Source organism: Procambarus clarkii, chromosome 88, assembly GCF_040958095.1.
Source record: "Procambarus clarkii isolate CNS0578487 chromosome 88, FALCON_Pclarkii_2.0, whole genome shotgun sequence".
Lineage (NCBI taxonomy): Eukaryota > Metazoa > Arthropoda > Malacostraca > Decapoda > Cambaridae > Procambarus > Procambarus clarkii.
The window spans coordinates 22119731-22135986 of NC_091237.1; the positions used below are offsets into that span (position 1 = coordinate 22119731).

General features: G+C 39.0%; 1 protein-coding gene and 1 long non-coding RNA gene across 6 annotated transcripts in view; one reads left to right on the forward strand and one right to left on the reverse strand.

The window, feature by feature from the left end:
* The window catches only part of LOC123745752 (copine-8), a 28213-nt gene extending 17507 nt beyond the window's left edge, over nucleotides 1-10706 (forward strand). For 4 of the 5 annotated variants that reach the window (XM_069317708.1, XM_045726581.2, XM_045726577.2 and 1 more), the window contains exons 5-7: nucleotides 341-574; nucleotides 2145-2323; nucleotides 3856-4586. In XM_069317708.1, the coding sequence (XP_069173809.1) occupies nucleotides 341-574; nucleotides 2145-2323; nucleotides 3856-4179 (737 nt within the window). In that variant the 3' untranslated portion in view covers nucleotides 4180-4586. Of the gene's footprint in view, nucleotides 1-340; nucleotides 575-2144; nucleotides 2324-3855; nucleotides 4587-6696 lie in introns of those variants that run through there. The other variant, XM_069317710.1, reaches the window with a different exon arrangement.
* A 758-nt stretch (nucleotides 10707-11464) lies between these two features.
* LOC138359029 (uncharacterized) lies at nucleotides 11465-14669 on the reverse strand. Its single transcript, XR_011225748.1, has 2 exons — nucleotides 14407-14669; nucleotides 11465-12006 (listed from the first exon to the last, which is right to left on the reverse strand). It is a non-coding gene; the product is annotated as an uncharacterized lncRNA (long non-coding RNA).
* Nucleotides 14670-16256: the final 1587 nt, after the last annotated feature.

The window sequence follows — 16256 nt, forward strand, 5'->3', positions numbered from 1 at the left end:
TTGTTATGTACAAAAGATTATTTATATTTAAGTACGTATTGTATTGGAGTAAATTTACTAGTTTGGAAAAAGAATTTTTTTTATATAAAAGTTTTCTTCGTGTTAGTCTTATTCGCTACTTTCAGTCCAATAATGATTAATGACAAAATGTGAAAATAGCATTCTTTTTCTTATTATAAGAAAATGTAGAAAGAACAGCATAAACTAGGAAAGGCACCTTTCTGGATGGCTTCCTTGGTCGATGGCAAGATGACATAATTTAAAGTGTTCATAGGCCATTGCTGTGGCCTCGCCCGGAAAATAGCGTTTCATTATATTCAACACTTTTTTTTTTCTACAGCATCAAATGGTAATCCACAGTCACCACAGTCTCTGCACTTCATCAACCCAGTGGCTCCAAATCAATATGTTCAAGCTATTCAAGCAGTTGGACACATTATTGAAGATTATGACACAGATAAACACTTTCCAGTTCTTGGCTTTGGAGCCAAGATTCCTCCAAGTTACGATGCAGTGTCTCATGAGTTTTTTGTCAATGGGGATGCATCAAATCCTTACTGTTTTGGAGTTCAAGGTTAGCATTTAAAATTTGTTCTGCAATATCAATAAAAAGTCCTAATTGTACTGTTCTTGAGTTTAATTTGCAAGTCAAACTTTGCAAGTATTAATCTTATTAAAGTTAAAATTAAGGAGTTTTGTATGCATTGTGAAAAATTGTATCTATTGACCATTAAATCAGAGTTTTAAAAATGCTAGTATATTTACATGCGGTATAAATTAATCATAATTATTATATTTGTTATATAATTTGTTTGTTATATAATTTATAATGTGTTATATTAGTTTCTGCCCGAAACGCTACGCGTACCAGTGGCTGTACAAGAATGTAACAACTCTTGTATATATCTCAAAAAAAAAAATATGGGTAACTTATAACAACTATGTTGTAAGTCTGTTATATATTTCTAAAGTGGTATAAACTTAGCATAAATATATATGTTTAAGCCAAGCTTAAGTATGTTATGTTTCTAAACTTATACAGCTTAGAAAAGTATTAAGTTGTTATACTGCAGCTCAAGGCGAGGTAGTTTAGAGCCCCAAACCAACAACAGAGGCCAGGAGGCTGAACAGAGGCCAGGAGGCTGAACAGAGGCCAGGAGGCTGAACAGAGGCCAGGAGACTGAACAGAGGCCAGGAGACTGAACAGAGGCCAACAGCAAAGACATACCCATGGCCACAGCAGGAGGAGCAATAAGGGAAGGTTACCTTCAGGTGCTTCCGGGGCTTAGCGTCCCCGCGGCCCGGTCGTCGACCAGGCCTCCTGGTTGCCGGACTGATCAACCAGGCTGTTGGACGCGGCTGCTCGCAGCCTGACGTATGAGTCGCAGCCTGGTTGATCAGGTAGGTTGGTTAAGAACAAGTAAAAATACCAGTTTCAAATTATTCCTCATGAAAAAGAGGAGGTTTCTCTTCCTCTAAGTCAGCAACAGTCCAAACAGAGATCCAACAACAGCAGACCTAAGGGAGAAGAACCCCTGAACCCAATAGGCAGAGCGACGGAGGCAACGGGAATGGCCATGTGTCCAAAATGTAGACTTGCATCCTGTATAGCTGCAAACAGCAAAGTGCAGCTCTAGATTGTATGGTAAATTTATTGTAACCCAGCCAATGAATGAGGTAAACAATCCCTCAGATGTAATGGCAACAGGCTGTCCAAGTCATCAATAAATGGATGGAAGTGGCAGGTGCAAGACAAGTGAAAGTTGCCTTCACACACATTGAACCCAGTAACTCTCAAACAAGGAACTGTGTATGTTGCCATCGAATACCAGGGCAACTCAAAAGGAGAAGCCCAAAAAGGACACCCAAACCCATCAGAGAAGGTAGTTCTGAGGGGAAAAGGGAAGTGCCAACTAAGAAAACCATTGAACAAAGTTGAAGTAAACTAACTAGTTAGGGACATGCAAGGCAGGTAGCATTATGAGGGTGTCTGTGGTACTAGAGTCTTATGGACTAAATACTAACTGAGGGCCAGCCTCAAAATACATATGTTTAGAATAACATATAAAATTCAACATGAAATTTGACATGTCAAAACATTGTTGTATTAAACTGGTTAACCTTAACCCTGCTTCTCTCTACAGGAGTTGTTGATGCTTACTATGGGTGTATAAATCGTGTTCAACTCTATGGGCCCACCAATTTTGCTCCCATCATCAATCATGTTACCCGCTTTGCTATCTCTAATCAGACTGGGGACAAATACTTCATTCTTCTCATCCTTACTGATGGTATCATCACTGATATGGCACATACTAAAGAGGTAAGTTATCAGTTTTTGCCATAATTGGTCCAGTGCCATAATTTGCCATAATTTAGTCAGTCTCCGTGGTGTAGTGGTAAGACACTCGCCTGGCGTTCCGCGAGCGCTATGTCATGGGTTCGTATCCTGGCCGGGGAGGATTTACTGGGCGCAAATCCTTAACTGTAGCCTCTGTTTAACGCAACAGTAAAATGTGTACTTGGATGAAAAAACGATTCTTCGCGGCAGGGGATCGTATTCCAGGGACCATAGGATTAAGGACTTGCCCGAAACGCTACGCGTACTACTGGCTGTACAAGAATGTAACAACTCTTGTATATATCTCAAAAAAAAAACAAAAAAAGTGGTTACAGTGCTCTGTTGACCATGAGGTGATCAATACAGTAGTTATTTTTTAGTAGATTATATATATATAAATATATATATATAAATATAAATATATAAATATAAATTATATATATATATATATATATATATATATATATATATATATAATATGGAAGGGAGTACCACCTCTAGCTGGAAGAAGGGGGACCCATAGCCTCGGAGGAAACCACGCATAACGCATTAGAGGAAGACGGGTCGGGTGGATCACCGACCTTTTGCACGCCGCGAGAGCCGCCCCCCACGAATGGGAGGGGCTCGTCTCTACGACCGTCGCAGGGCAGCCAGGACACCGGCGGTTTCGCCCACCGGACAAGAGGAGAAGCCGAAGCCGCATCCCCAGCCGGTAGGGTACCAATCCGTCCGGGCCTTCGACGTCCCCAAAAGCAACGGGTCGCGGCGACCTACTGTGAGGCGAAATATATATATATATATATATATATATATATATATATATATAATATATAATATATATATATTATTATTATAAAAGTAGTGTGAAAAGGTCCTATCATGGGGTTGTTTTGCTTTTCCCAGTGGCACCTTGTAGGGCCCCTTACATTTTTTTTGAACGTCAATGACGGCTACCACCTGCGATGTAGGTGCCATCAGTCTCGGAGTTCTCTGGCTTACCAGGGACATAGTGCCAGAAACTGGTAACCCCCCCCCCCCTCACAGAGACACGGGGGAACTGTGGCAGTTATATTCAAGTTATTCATTTATGCCATCACCAATGGAAGCACCCAGAAAGTCAACGAGACAAAGCAAACCACACATGGCTGCTTCTGATACCTGCAGACTTGAAGATGGTCATGGCCCCAAACTATGTAAACAAATGTTATAGTATAGATAAGTGAAGTGTTTTAAGTACTGAAACATCCTTAATCTTTTAATGCCTTTGTAGCCAACACTCTACTCCTAAAGATGTGATCCACATGACATCATTCTTATATCAGTCACTCTTATTCTTCAGTTTAACTCTTGTAGTTTTCAACATTATTTTTACTACTTATTCCAAGCTTTTATAAAGTTTAAAGAAACAGGAAACAAAATAAGAGGTCATTTGCTGAATTTTTAAATACAGTATATTTCAGTGATTACATTATTCCCAGCTAATTACAATAATTCAATTTATCTTTTATTTACAGGCAATTGTTAATGCTTCATCCTTGCCACTGTCAATCATCATTGTGGGAGTAGGTGGAGCAGAATTTGACAGTATGGAAGAACTAGATGGAGACGTTGTGCGACTCTCCAGTAATGGTCAGTATGCTGCTCGTGACATTGTGCAGTTTGTGCCTTTCAGGGACTTCCTGAGGGGCAGTGGGGATCCTCTCACAGCTGGGCTTAGACTAGCTAGGGAAATACTTGCAGAAGTTCCTACTCAAGTTTTGTCATATATGAAAGCTAATAATATTAATCCACAGCCACCCAAGGTCAGTGATGTCCCGTTGCCATTAAACCTTCCTTGATCACCCAGCTACATTCTCTCACAAATGACAGACATACTAAGCTGACGTACCTTTGCATAATTAACTCTCCTTAGTCAAGATAGGAAACATTTTTATGTACCTAGATATGTATTATATTTTTATATTTATAAAATTCTTCTATATTGATGACCCAATTTATGTTCCATAAGACAAATTGTTATTAAAATCAAATTCCTCTATCTGTTTTAACTTTTAGGTGTTGTTTAACTACCGTAGGTATGGAGACATGTTTCTGCCTTTGTGGAACCCATTAATTAATTAATACAAAATGTGATGTGGTAACTTGAGTAAGGCACTGAAGATTGTTTAAGAGAGAAAAGACATAATTGTTTTAATTTTTTTTACAGATGAATATAATTGTTGATTTAATGAATATTTTGTCATGATCTATGTCTATAAATTATCCTGTCTTATCAAATGTTTTCTGTTTTTTTGTTGTTACACATTGTAGAGATTCTTCACATCTTGAGGTTTAACACTACAGTAGATACAGATACTATACATCTTAAGGTTTAACACTACAGTAGGTACAGATACTTCACATCTTAAGGTTTAACACTACAGTAGGTACAGATACTTCACATCTTAAGGTTTAACACTACAGTAGGTACAGATACTATACATCTTGAGGTTTAACACTACAGTAGATACAGATACTATACATCTTAAGGTTTAACACTACAGTAGGTACAGATACTTCACATCTTAAGGTTTAACACTACAGTAGGTACAGATACTATACATCTTGAGGTTTAACACTACAGTAGATACAGATACTATACATCTTAAGGTTTAACACTACAGTAGGTACAGATACTTCACATCTTAAGGTTTAACACTACAGTAGGTACAGATACTTCACATCTTAAGGTTTAACACTACAGTAGGTACAGATACTATACATCTTGAGGTTTAACACTACAGTAGGTACAGATACTTTACATCTCAAGGTTTAATAAAGCTATGAAGACCAAAAACTACAGCAACATTGATTGAACAATAAACACTAAACCAAGATATTATAAGTGGAAAACATTATCATATTTTGGTTTGTATTGGGCCATTGTAATTTCCAGAGTGGATAAAACAATGCTTTGAGTAATATTGCTAGTATATTGTTGGCTTTAAAATTTAGTAAGTGCCAGGGTCTATACTTTTAAAAGATCAACTTTTGAAAATTAAGGGAAGTAATACTATTACTCTCTCCATTATTTTATACATATTCAGCTGAATCGTATCCTTTATCAGACTTCAAAATACTCACGTCTTATTGTTTTTTCTTGTTAATAAATTTTAACATGCTCTTTATTCTTAATTCAGAAGATGAAGCAGGTGAAAATGTTGACATTAATGGTGATAAACGAATATGAGGTTATCTTGAGGTTATCTTGAGATGATTTTGGGGCTTAGCATCCCCTCGGCCCAGTCCTTGACCAGGCCTCCTTTTTGTTACACATCCCCAGGAAGCAGCCCGTAGCAGCTGTCTAACTTACCTCTTTACTGTTAGGTGAACAGAGGCATCAGGGTGAAAGAAACTGCCCATTTGTTTCTGTCTTCACCTGGGATCGAACCCGGAACCTCAGGACTACAAATCCCAAGCGCTGTCCACTCAGCTGTCAGGCCCCATAGCATGCTCATGATGATAGCGTAAGAGGAGTAGAAAATTTGGATGTTGAGTTATGCAAGGAACTCTACTTTAAATTGCATTACAATATTAGCCATCAAGTAATGGTGTAATAATATGAAGAACAATTACTGTGAATACTGTTTTGAGGAAAGCTAGTTCAAAAGTAAGGGACTGAATCTTTGATAACATTTATAGCATTTGAATAAAGGATGTAAATGGGGTGATAGATGATATAGTTAAAGACCTTGGCTGGAAAAGATAACATTTCTAAGGTTCATGTGCACAGACAAAATCTCTTTAGTTTATTCAGTTTGTTCTGGTACAGTGTAGTGTGGATGGAACTAGTCCACCTTGTTTTGTTTATATTGAGGATACAGATTAGTTTTAGAAGGAAGTTTTCACTTGATTTTCATATAATATTTGGGTGGAAGGTTGTAATAGAAGTTAATTACAGTACATTGTTAAAAGTTAAATACAGCATTATTACAAAAGTAAAAGGAAGTCTGAAATATTTTAGAAAATCTAGGTACATTGTATGAGAGAGAGAGAGTGTGTGACAGTTACAGCATTAAGATGTTTGCAAGAATGTATTATACTGTCATGAGTTTTGCTCAAAGCATGTGGAACTGGAAATGGCAAATTATTTAGATCCAATAAGTACCTGCTAGAGGATTTTATATTTTCATCTTCAAAGTTAGATAACATCCCTTTATATGTATATTTCATGTTATCTTTTTGCTAACTTTTGAATCTCTCGAACATTACTTTTGTGCATCATTTATTTTTTAATTCATTATTCAAATTTCCAGTAATGTCTACCTCAAAACTTATAGATTGTCCCCCATTAATTGAGGAAGCATGTACTGTAGGTGTGGCATCATCACTCCTGACACTATGTATCCTGTGAGTGCTACTTGGATACCTTGTCTGCTGTTCTGAAATTACTTTATTGGGACCACCTCTGTGTGCAGCAGTGTAAGGACTGAAGGACCGAAGGATCGAATGCTCACAGTGGTTATCAACAGGGGTAAAATGCTTAGAGAATTACAGTGAATTTTGTCAGATATAGGTTGTGTCTGACTCAACCTACTGAAGCAGGGAATCAGAGAATCGGGTACATCAAAAGTTTTTGATGTGGTGCTAGTATAATGTGGATTCCGTTTATGGGGATAGTAGATTTATATATGAGAGAGAAGGGTTCACTGATACACCATGTGTAGCTCTTGTATACAAATTTATTAAACATAAACAACACAAAAATATTTACACATGGATGGGGGGAACAATTGTCTTTACAGTGTGTTGTATAAGCAAATCTATGCACAGTATCTGTGTGCGTTGACTATACTCAAGATATGAAAGACCCTAGCTTAACACTTCAATTTTGCACGCTCCACTAATAATGGCTGCCTAATACCACTGCCATATTCCATAGACATTCAGGAGCTGAAATGATACTCGGGAGTAAATTCCATGCACATAAAGCTGATGCATGGGAGATAATAGTCACAGACACATGTTTGGTCATGGACCAGCACTGCATGTGAAATGTCACTTTGAATACCCACGCCAGACTGAGAAGAGCACCACCAGGCTCATTGCGTTGCATTTGAGCCCACGAAATGTGAGTAAATAGCATACGCAATAAAAAATTTACTCACAAGAATTCGCATGCGTACACATTCACATGAGCACACTTCGTTGTTGTCATTATGAATCATTTATACCACCACAGGAATCGTCCACAGGTGATATGTTTCTGGAGGTAGTAACTAGCTTGTAGGTAATATATGACTTGAAGTTCAGGGAGTCTGTCTTTCCTCTTCAATACTCGTCCCAAGAATGCTGTGACAGCTGGATCTAGGTAACCAAGCTCACACCTCACATCTCGTAATGGAGACCATCACGCACAACACCAGTCAGAATATAGTTTCCACCACAACTCGACACCTGACTTGGTGAACTATGGGTCACTCGGATGTCACTGGGAGTCGTAGGGAAGGGTCAGTTCGGCTGTAGGAGAGGTCGGGTTCAAACCTTGACCTTCCCCCTGCTACCTGCCTCATTCTGTAGCACAAAATATGGCTGTGATGCATGACACAAGCGAGATGTATAACTCTTTTCATCTGCTTGCATAACCAGAAGTAGTACGTGTTCACTCATATTCCAACCGAGATGTAAATGGCATTACTGATCCAAAGATACCCAACACGGGGGTACTGTGACCTGGCATAAATGTAATATAATTTTCACAGTGCATAGCACTGCAGTGATGCTACCCCTCACAAAAAGTGTATATATGCTAAACAATACTAAATATTCTCTCTTGTACAGAACTCTGACAACTTGCAAACATTGAAATTAAGTAATGAAAATTAACATAGCCAAAAATCCAGCAAACTAACAAATAAAGCAAAGCAATTTGATTACAGTAATAACAATGACAGCTAAACATTACATATCAGTCATTACACCTAACTTATGGGACATAGGACCCATGTCCCATTAGTCAGGACCTGACTTTTGGGACATGGATCCTTACTTTAGTTGTGCTGATCTGACAACAGCCAAAAATGCCTAGATGGAGTCACCCTGCAGCCATGGAGGGAAGGTAAACAGGTCGTATGGGATTACACGTGTGCATCTACATTGGCTGATATGTCCCATAAGATCCTGACTTATGGGACATGGCTCCTGACTTATGGGACATGGTTCCTGACTTATGGGACATAGGATCTGACTTAAGGAATGCCCCCACATTCTCTTGCCACAATTTTAGTTCTCATCGTTGCTTCTTCGTACAAATGGCTGTGTAATTTACACCCTGGAACAATTTAAACTTTTTCTCATTGCAGTATTAATTTTTTTTACCTGTTTTTGTGTCCTGCTTTCCTTTAACAATGTACTTAACCAGTGGAGTTGTCACCAACTAGTGCTTGTCTATCAGTGACATTAGGAAAATGAGAACTAGCTCTTTGTCACCACCATATTGTCTTTTGTACAGTATCTGTTGTCGTTTTTACATCTATTGACATTCAAGTTCTGCTTTTGTTGCAGGCGATGAGTCACAATAACGTGGCTTAAATATGTTGACCAAACCACACATTAGAAAGTGAAGGGATGACGACGTTTTGGTCCGTCCTGGACCGTTCTCAAGCAGAATAAACTTCTGCTTTTATTTTTAGTTGTTTTAAGTTGTAGATAGAAGCAGTTTTTACAATTTAGTGATTTCCACTTCCTGGCCATCTAAACAATGTATGAGTACAGGGGTACCTCAGTTTTCGAATTTAATCCATTCCCAGAGACACTTCGAAAACTGAAATGAATTTTCACATAAGAAATAATGTCAGTTGAATTAATCCGTTGCACACCCACAAAAATATTAACTAAAAAATACATTTTATACAGAATAATACTCATAGGTACCTTACCTTTATTGAGGACTCTTGTTGGTGTATGGAAGACAGTGAGGAAGGGGGTAGGAGGAGAGGTGTTAGTGTTTCCACTATAACAGCAGTGATGATATTTCTGGGGTATTCTCTTTCCTACATTTTGCAGGCATACCACTAGCACCTGGTTGTGGCTCATTGCTTGCTTGTGTTACTAAGAATCTGTCAATAGACACTTGTTTTTCTGTTTTAACATTTATCTGTAGTGAGACATCACATTGTCTCACTATGAATGATTTCTTGTTTTTCCTTTATCATCATCCTCACAAATATTTTCTTAGGTTGAACTTTACCATTGACTCTCTTGGAACCCATGACATGATATATAATAAGAAAATTATGTTCAGAAACCAAAAAAAAAGCACAAAAACAATGAAATTCTTCACAAAGAATTCAAGTGCGGTCGTCACTAGGTGGGAGACACTGGTAAACTGAAGTGCGTCATGTGCTCGGTCGACCCGTATGTGTATCAACAAACTCGAGCACTAGGGCAAACTTCAAGAACCAAGTCAAATTTTTCGAAGAAATTGAACTTGAAAACCGAAAAATTTGAAAACTGGGGCATTTCTAAAACAGAGGTTCTACTGTATTTTATTATATTTCTACAAGTGAAGTGCATATCCAGCTTACATTGGTGTTTTGTCACTATATATATATAGTGTCAGACCACGGAGACAAATTGAAACGGTAATTTCCTTAAGTACTTTTGTATATTAATACATCTTCAGAAGGAGTGATTTTACAGGTCAAGTATTGGACATATATAGGCAGGAGAGAATGGTGGAATGGGAATTGGTGTGTATGAATAGGAGCTGCATCGTATGGGCCAATAGGCCTTCTGCAGTTCTTGTGCGGCTCATATTTGTGTCCACCTAATTCCTATTCATTTGCCATTGTACCTCACCTCACTCCACCATTCTCTCCTGCCTATATATGTCCAATACTTGACCTGTAAAATCACTCCTTCTGAAGATGTATTAATATACGAAAGTACTTAAGGAAATTCCTGTTTCAATTTCCCCTGTGGTCTGACACTGTTCATTTTTAATCACGTGTTTATTTTTCGTGTTTTATAATATAATATAATATATACTGTATATCTCATCTTCATTGCCATCAGCATGGGTCATCATTACTATGACATTTGAAAATGGGATTTGATTATTTGAGTAATAAAATGTATGTAAATAATATGCTGAATGCAATTTTACATTTATTCATTTGTACATTTATAAAAATGTTATATTTTTGTTTACTGCTGCTATAGACTGTATTAGGTTATTTTATTAATTGTTACTGATGTGTTATGACATTCTGGTGTTTTTTATTTCCTTTTTTTATAATGACACTATAATGCCATATGTTTGGAAGTGCCTGTTTTTAACAAATGTAAACTTGATGAATACAAAATAATAAAGTTTGCATTTTAATATTTGTATTAATTTGATTATGCTGTATCGTTATAGCTTGTGAAAGCTTTGTATATATAAATTGCTTTATTATAATTTGGATACTGTAATAGACATTTAATAATAATTATTAATTTTGTCAGGGGACAGGCAGTCAGTGTATATATACAGGTTAGGCTTATATTGAAGCCCTCCTTCCCCCTCCCCCTCCCAAGGCTGAACTACTGACCTTCCTCGGGATGCAGCCCCACAACAAGCTGGCAAACTCTTGGGTACCTATTTTCTACTGGGTGGACAGAGGCATTAAGTGAGAGAAAACGTGCCCAACCATTTCTGTCCCGCCTGGGATTTGAACCTAGAATTCCCGATTGTTAGTCGAGAATGAACCCGAGGTGTGAGGTTGTTCGTGTTTGTTTCAGTTGTTACATTGAAGAGGCACTTCTAATTTGGAATATCAGTTGGCAATATATGCTGCTGGACCAATCAAAATGTTTACATTTGTGCTATTAATTTTGTAGAGGCCACAAAAAGGCTAAAAATCAAACTTAAGCATTCTTAGGCCTAGTATAGCATATGCATATTATTTTAGGCCTAAGATAGGATTGCTGTCATAGGTTAGGTTTGGTTAGGTTCTTAAGATACAGCTCCAATTTTCATTTGGGCTAATTCAGGAATATAAAATGTGAACTTTAGGGGGTCCAGCAATTCATATTGGACTAGTGGATTTTGGTGAGAGATACCATTATTTTACTTGAAATCACAAACCATGAAAAAACACATTCAATATATTACCAAATTCTATTATTTTTACATAAAATCATAAAGCGAGATTTTACCTTTTGATCATTAACATGCATATAAAAATATTGTTTCCAATACAAATGACAAAAATTAATGTTTTTTCATTAGAATTCACTGTAATATTGTGGATTTTCCATTTATTTTATCGAAAGAAGGTGTACAGATGGGGGCCCGGTCTCTGACCAGGCCTCCGACCAGGCCTCCTGCGGTTGGTGGTCTGGCCAACCAGGCTGTTATTTGTACACATTACACTATAAAAACTTAAATAATAAGTCATTGGGTTTTAACATTAGTAACTGAAATTAACCCAACTGATTTTTAGATTAGCCCAAAAGTAGCAAGATTACAAATTTAAGAGTGCTGGGCTTTCAAAGATAACCCAATTTGCTACTTTTAGCCCAATCTGGCAATAGATTGTAGAAATCAGGCATCTGCACAGCATCAAGGTTGAGCCAGGAATCCTAGTAGACCAGACTCACAGCTCATCATTTTCTCTTCATTCCATGTAAGACTAACCAACCTGTAAGATAGGGATATTGGAGAAAGTTATATCTTGCTCTTGGCCTATACCCTGTAATCCATCATATAGAACAGGGTAGCAGCAGATTAGTGAGTGTACCTCGGGTTGCTGATAACAATAAAAAGCTTGTCGAGGTGTCCACTAGGCCAACTTCTGACCTTTCTCAGGATGCAAACTGATGTAAATATTCATGCAGTCCTTGTGGTGTAATGGTAAGATTGGCATTTTGCGAGTGCTTTGTCTCGGGTTCGTATCCTGGCCAGGGAGGATTTACTGAATGTCGATCCTTAACTGTAGCCTCTATTTACCCAACAATATAATGGGTACCTGGTTGATAAATGAACACAGGATTAAGGACTTGTCCGAAATGTATGCGTGCTAGTGGTTGTACAGTTAGTTTAGTTCATTTATTATGCTGTACAAAATGTAAAAACTTGTGTGTGTACCATTATATATATATATAATATATATATATATATATATATATATATATATATATAAATAAATAAATTATAATTAAAATGTATAAAAAAATTAATAGAAAAAAAAACAAGATTTGCATAACTCCCTAACCCATATTACCCATATTTCATCCAAGTACACATTTTACTGTTGCGTTAAACAGAGGCTACAGTTAAGGATTGGCGCCCAGTAAATCCTCCCCGGCCAGGATACGAACCCATGACAAAGCGCTCGCGGAACGCCAGGCGAGTGTCTTACCACTACACCACGGAGACTGGTACATATATCCTGCTTGGTGAGTGGAAGAATTAGGTAAAAGGAAACTTGGCCGAGGGTCTTTGTCCTGCTGTGGGAATCAAACCCGGGACCTTTCGGCTGTGACCCGACTAAAATGAGCACTGCTGCTGTGCTTGTGCGGACTGACAGGAATGTGTAGAGTAGATCAGTAGAGTACAGTTCACAAAGCATGAACCCAAGACCAGCGGAGCCGAGCATTAGCACTCATATGACACGCAACTCAGACTACACAACAAGATTAACAAATCTAATATAAATAGCTGTGTAAAATATAATATCTCTCAGTGATGGTGTTATCGTACCCCGGCCTTGATCTCTGAGAGAATGTTTTGTACCCTCCTCAATGTCCTCCCCCCCCCTCCCCCTTGTGACCCCACCACGCTCTCCCTCACTACACCACCACGCTCCCCCCCTCCACCTCTCCCTCCCTACACCACTTCTCCCTCACTACATCACTTCTCCCTCACTACACCACCTCTCCCTCACTACACCACTTCTCCCTCACTACACCACCTCTCCCTCACTACACCACTTCTCCCTCACTACACCACTTCTCCCTCCCTACACCACCTCTCCCTCACTACACCACTTCTCCCTCACTACACCACTTCTCCCTCCCTACACCACCTCTCCCTCACTACACCACTTCTCCCTCACTAATCGGTTTACAATCAGGCCAATATGCCAATCGGGTTACAACTAGGTCCCCCAATTATTCCTGGGTGATCAGAGGCGATTTAAGGATTGGTGCCTCAACTGTCAATCAATTGAGTTGATTGACAGGTTGAAAAGTTGTGGGAACTGGTCCTAACCATATTAGAAAAGTAGAGAGATACCATTTTTTTGAAGGCATATAATGCTCGGGACAATGCTAGAGTAAACAAAGTTTAAATCTTTATTATTAATTATATTATAAATAGTGGAAAGCTGTACACAGCTGAGCTTAAGGAATAGGAACAAATACTCCTTCATCCTACGTGTATTCACCTAGTTGAGCTCTGGCTCTTTTGGTCCACTTCTCAACTGTCAATCAACCTTTCTCTCCACACTCACCCCCAGGAAGCAGCCCGTAACAGCTAACTCCCAGGTACCTATTTACTGCTAGGTAATCAGGGTGAAAGAAACTCTGCCCATTTGTTTCCGCCGGCGCCGGGAATCGAGTCCCGGTCCACAGGACTACGTATCCAGCGTGCTGTCCACTCAGCTATCAGGCGCCCTAATAGCAAAACTACTAGGGCTTGTAGTAGTAGTAGTACTAGTAGCTGTAGCTACTAGGTCGTGTAGTAGCAACTGAAGTGAACTAGACCAGTAAAAACAGAACATAAACAATTATATTATTTTTGAAGATATACTACGCCAGTCCCAACCCCGTGCTTACAGTTTGATTACAATAATAATAATAATAATAATAATAATAATAAGCGTACATAGAATAGACAAATACGGTAGGGAGTCATCGCACTAAACCGACAGCTGGAGAGGTGGGGACCAGGAGATGAAGTAAAACCCAATAATTGTATCAGTATCTTACATGAATCAGACACCTTTAATATCACCAAATTAATCAGAAAGTTAACCAAGATAAAACTATCATTACTTATCTAACAGTGTCTATAGACCTGTCTGCCCTGCCTAACTAACCTTGATGTTCCTCTTGCTTTATAATTGATATTCTGACGTTCCAATTCTGTATCGAGTCTGGCCTTAAATGTGTGGACGGAGGTGGCTTCCACAGCTTCTGCCCTCGGTACATTCCACTTGTTGACCGACCACCCGTACTGGGGACCAAGGGCCAGATTCACGAAAGCACTTACACAAGCACTTACGAACGTGTACATCTTTCCTCAATCTTTGACGGCTTTGGTTACATTTATTAAACAGTTTACAAGCATGAAAACTTCCCATTCAACTGTTGTTATTGTTAAATACAGCCTCCTGGTGCTTCGGAGCTCATTAACTGTTTAATAATTGTAAACAAAGCCGCCAAAGATTAAGAAAAGATGTACAGGTTAGTAAGTGCTTGCGTAACTGCTTCGTGAATCTGGCCCCAGTATTTCCTGACATTTCTTTGTCTCATTTGTACCTGTGTCCTCTTGTCCTAATTTAACTCATTTGAAATATGCTGTCCTTGTCTATCTCCCCCCTTCCCATTTTTGAGCTTCTCTACACAAAATCAGTAGATAAAATATGGCAATATTTTTGCGTTTATACAGTACACAAAAGTACTACTGTATATAGAGGCCGTAACGTCTGGGTACTGTGCTGAACTTGCTACTGTTGACATTCCAGGCACCAGTACCAAGTTTAATGTTCATTAGTAAAGCTAATGTACGAAGTCTACATTTTGTGCACGAGCGGGAATAAGTGGAATTAATCAGAGGAGACAAACTCCATCCATATTTTTCCAGTAGATATGATGATATTAGGAGGGAGTGAGGGAGGTGCTGCCCTCAGAGCGCCCTCAGGTAAGGATGAACTCGCCCTCTGCGAGCACTCCGCCCCCCCCCCCCCTCCGGCTGATATATTTATTTATTTATTTATACACAATAAGGTACATTGGGGGAGGGGGGTTAAGAGAGTACATAATACTGATGATGATTTTACATTCTTGTAAAGTCACTAGCATATACTAGCATTTTACGTCAGGCTGCGAGCAGCCGCGTCCAACAGCCTGGTTGATCAGTCCAGCAACCAGGAGGCCTGGTCGACGATCGGGCCGCGGGGACGCTAAGCCCCGGAAGCACCTCAAGGTAACCTCAAGGTATATAATTAGAGCAAATATCCTAGTCATGATTCCTTTCGACCAAGAAGAAAATCAATGGAAACCATCCAGAAATGTAATGATAAGATAGAAAACATCATTCAATAGAAAAAGCTTGGAACGCTAAACTAGCTAAAGCCACAAAGACTTTCCGATTAAATGTTAAAAAAAGAGCAAGAGTCACAGGTAGTGATGTCCACACACACACACCTGCGTCCTCCAACGCCATCACACCTGCGTCACCAACACGTCCACTTACGTCACCAACACGTCCAGTTACATCAACACACACACCTACATCACCAACACACACACACCAACACACACCTACATCACCAACACACACCTACATCACCAACACACACACACCAACACAACACACCAACCACACACACCAACACACACCTACATCACCAACACACACCAACACACACCTACATCACCAACACACACCTACATCACCAACACACACACACCTACATCACCAACACACACCTACATTATCAACACACACACACTAACACACTTGGGATATTTGTAAACAGCAACATTCGCCTCCTTTAGATAATTAGGTTAAAGATCAAGTTAACTGGTCGAGAGATTGTTTCCGTGTTCATTTCTTTTAAGAAATAATTTTGTATCTAACCCAACCAGTCCGGTGTGTACATGTACTTGTGGGAGGAAGCATAACTAACTTACTGCTATACAAAGAATCTGTGATGTAAATGTT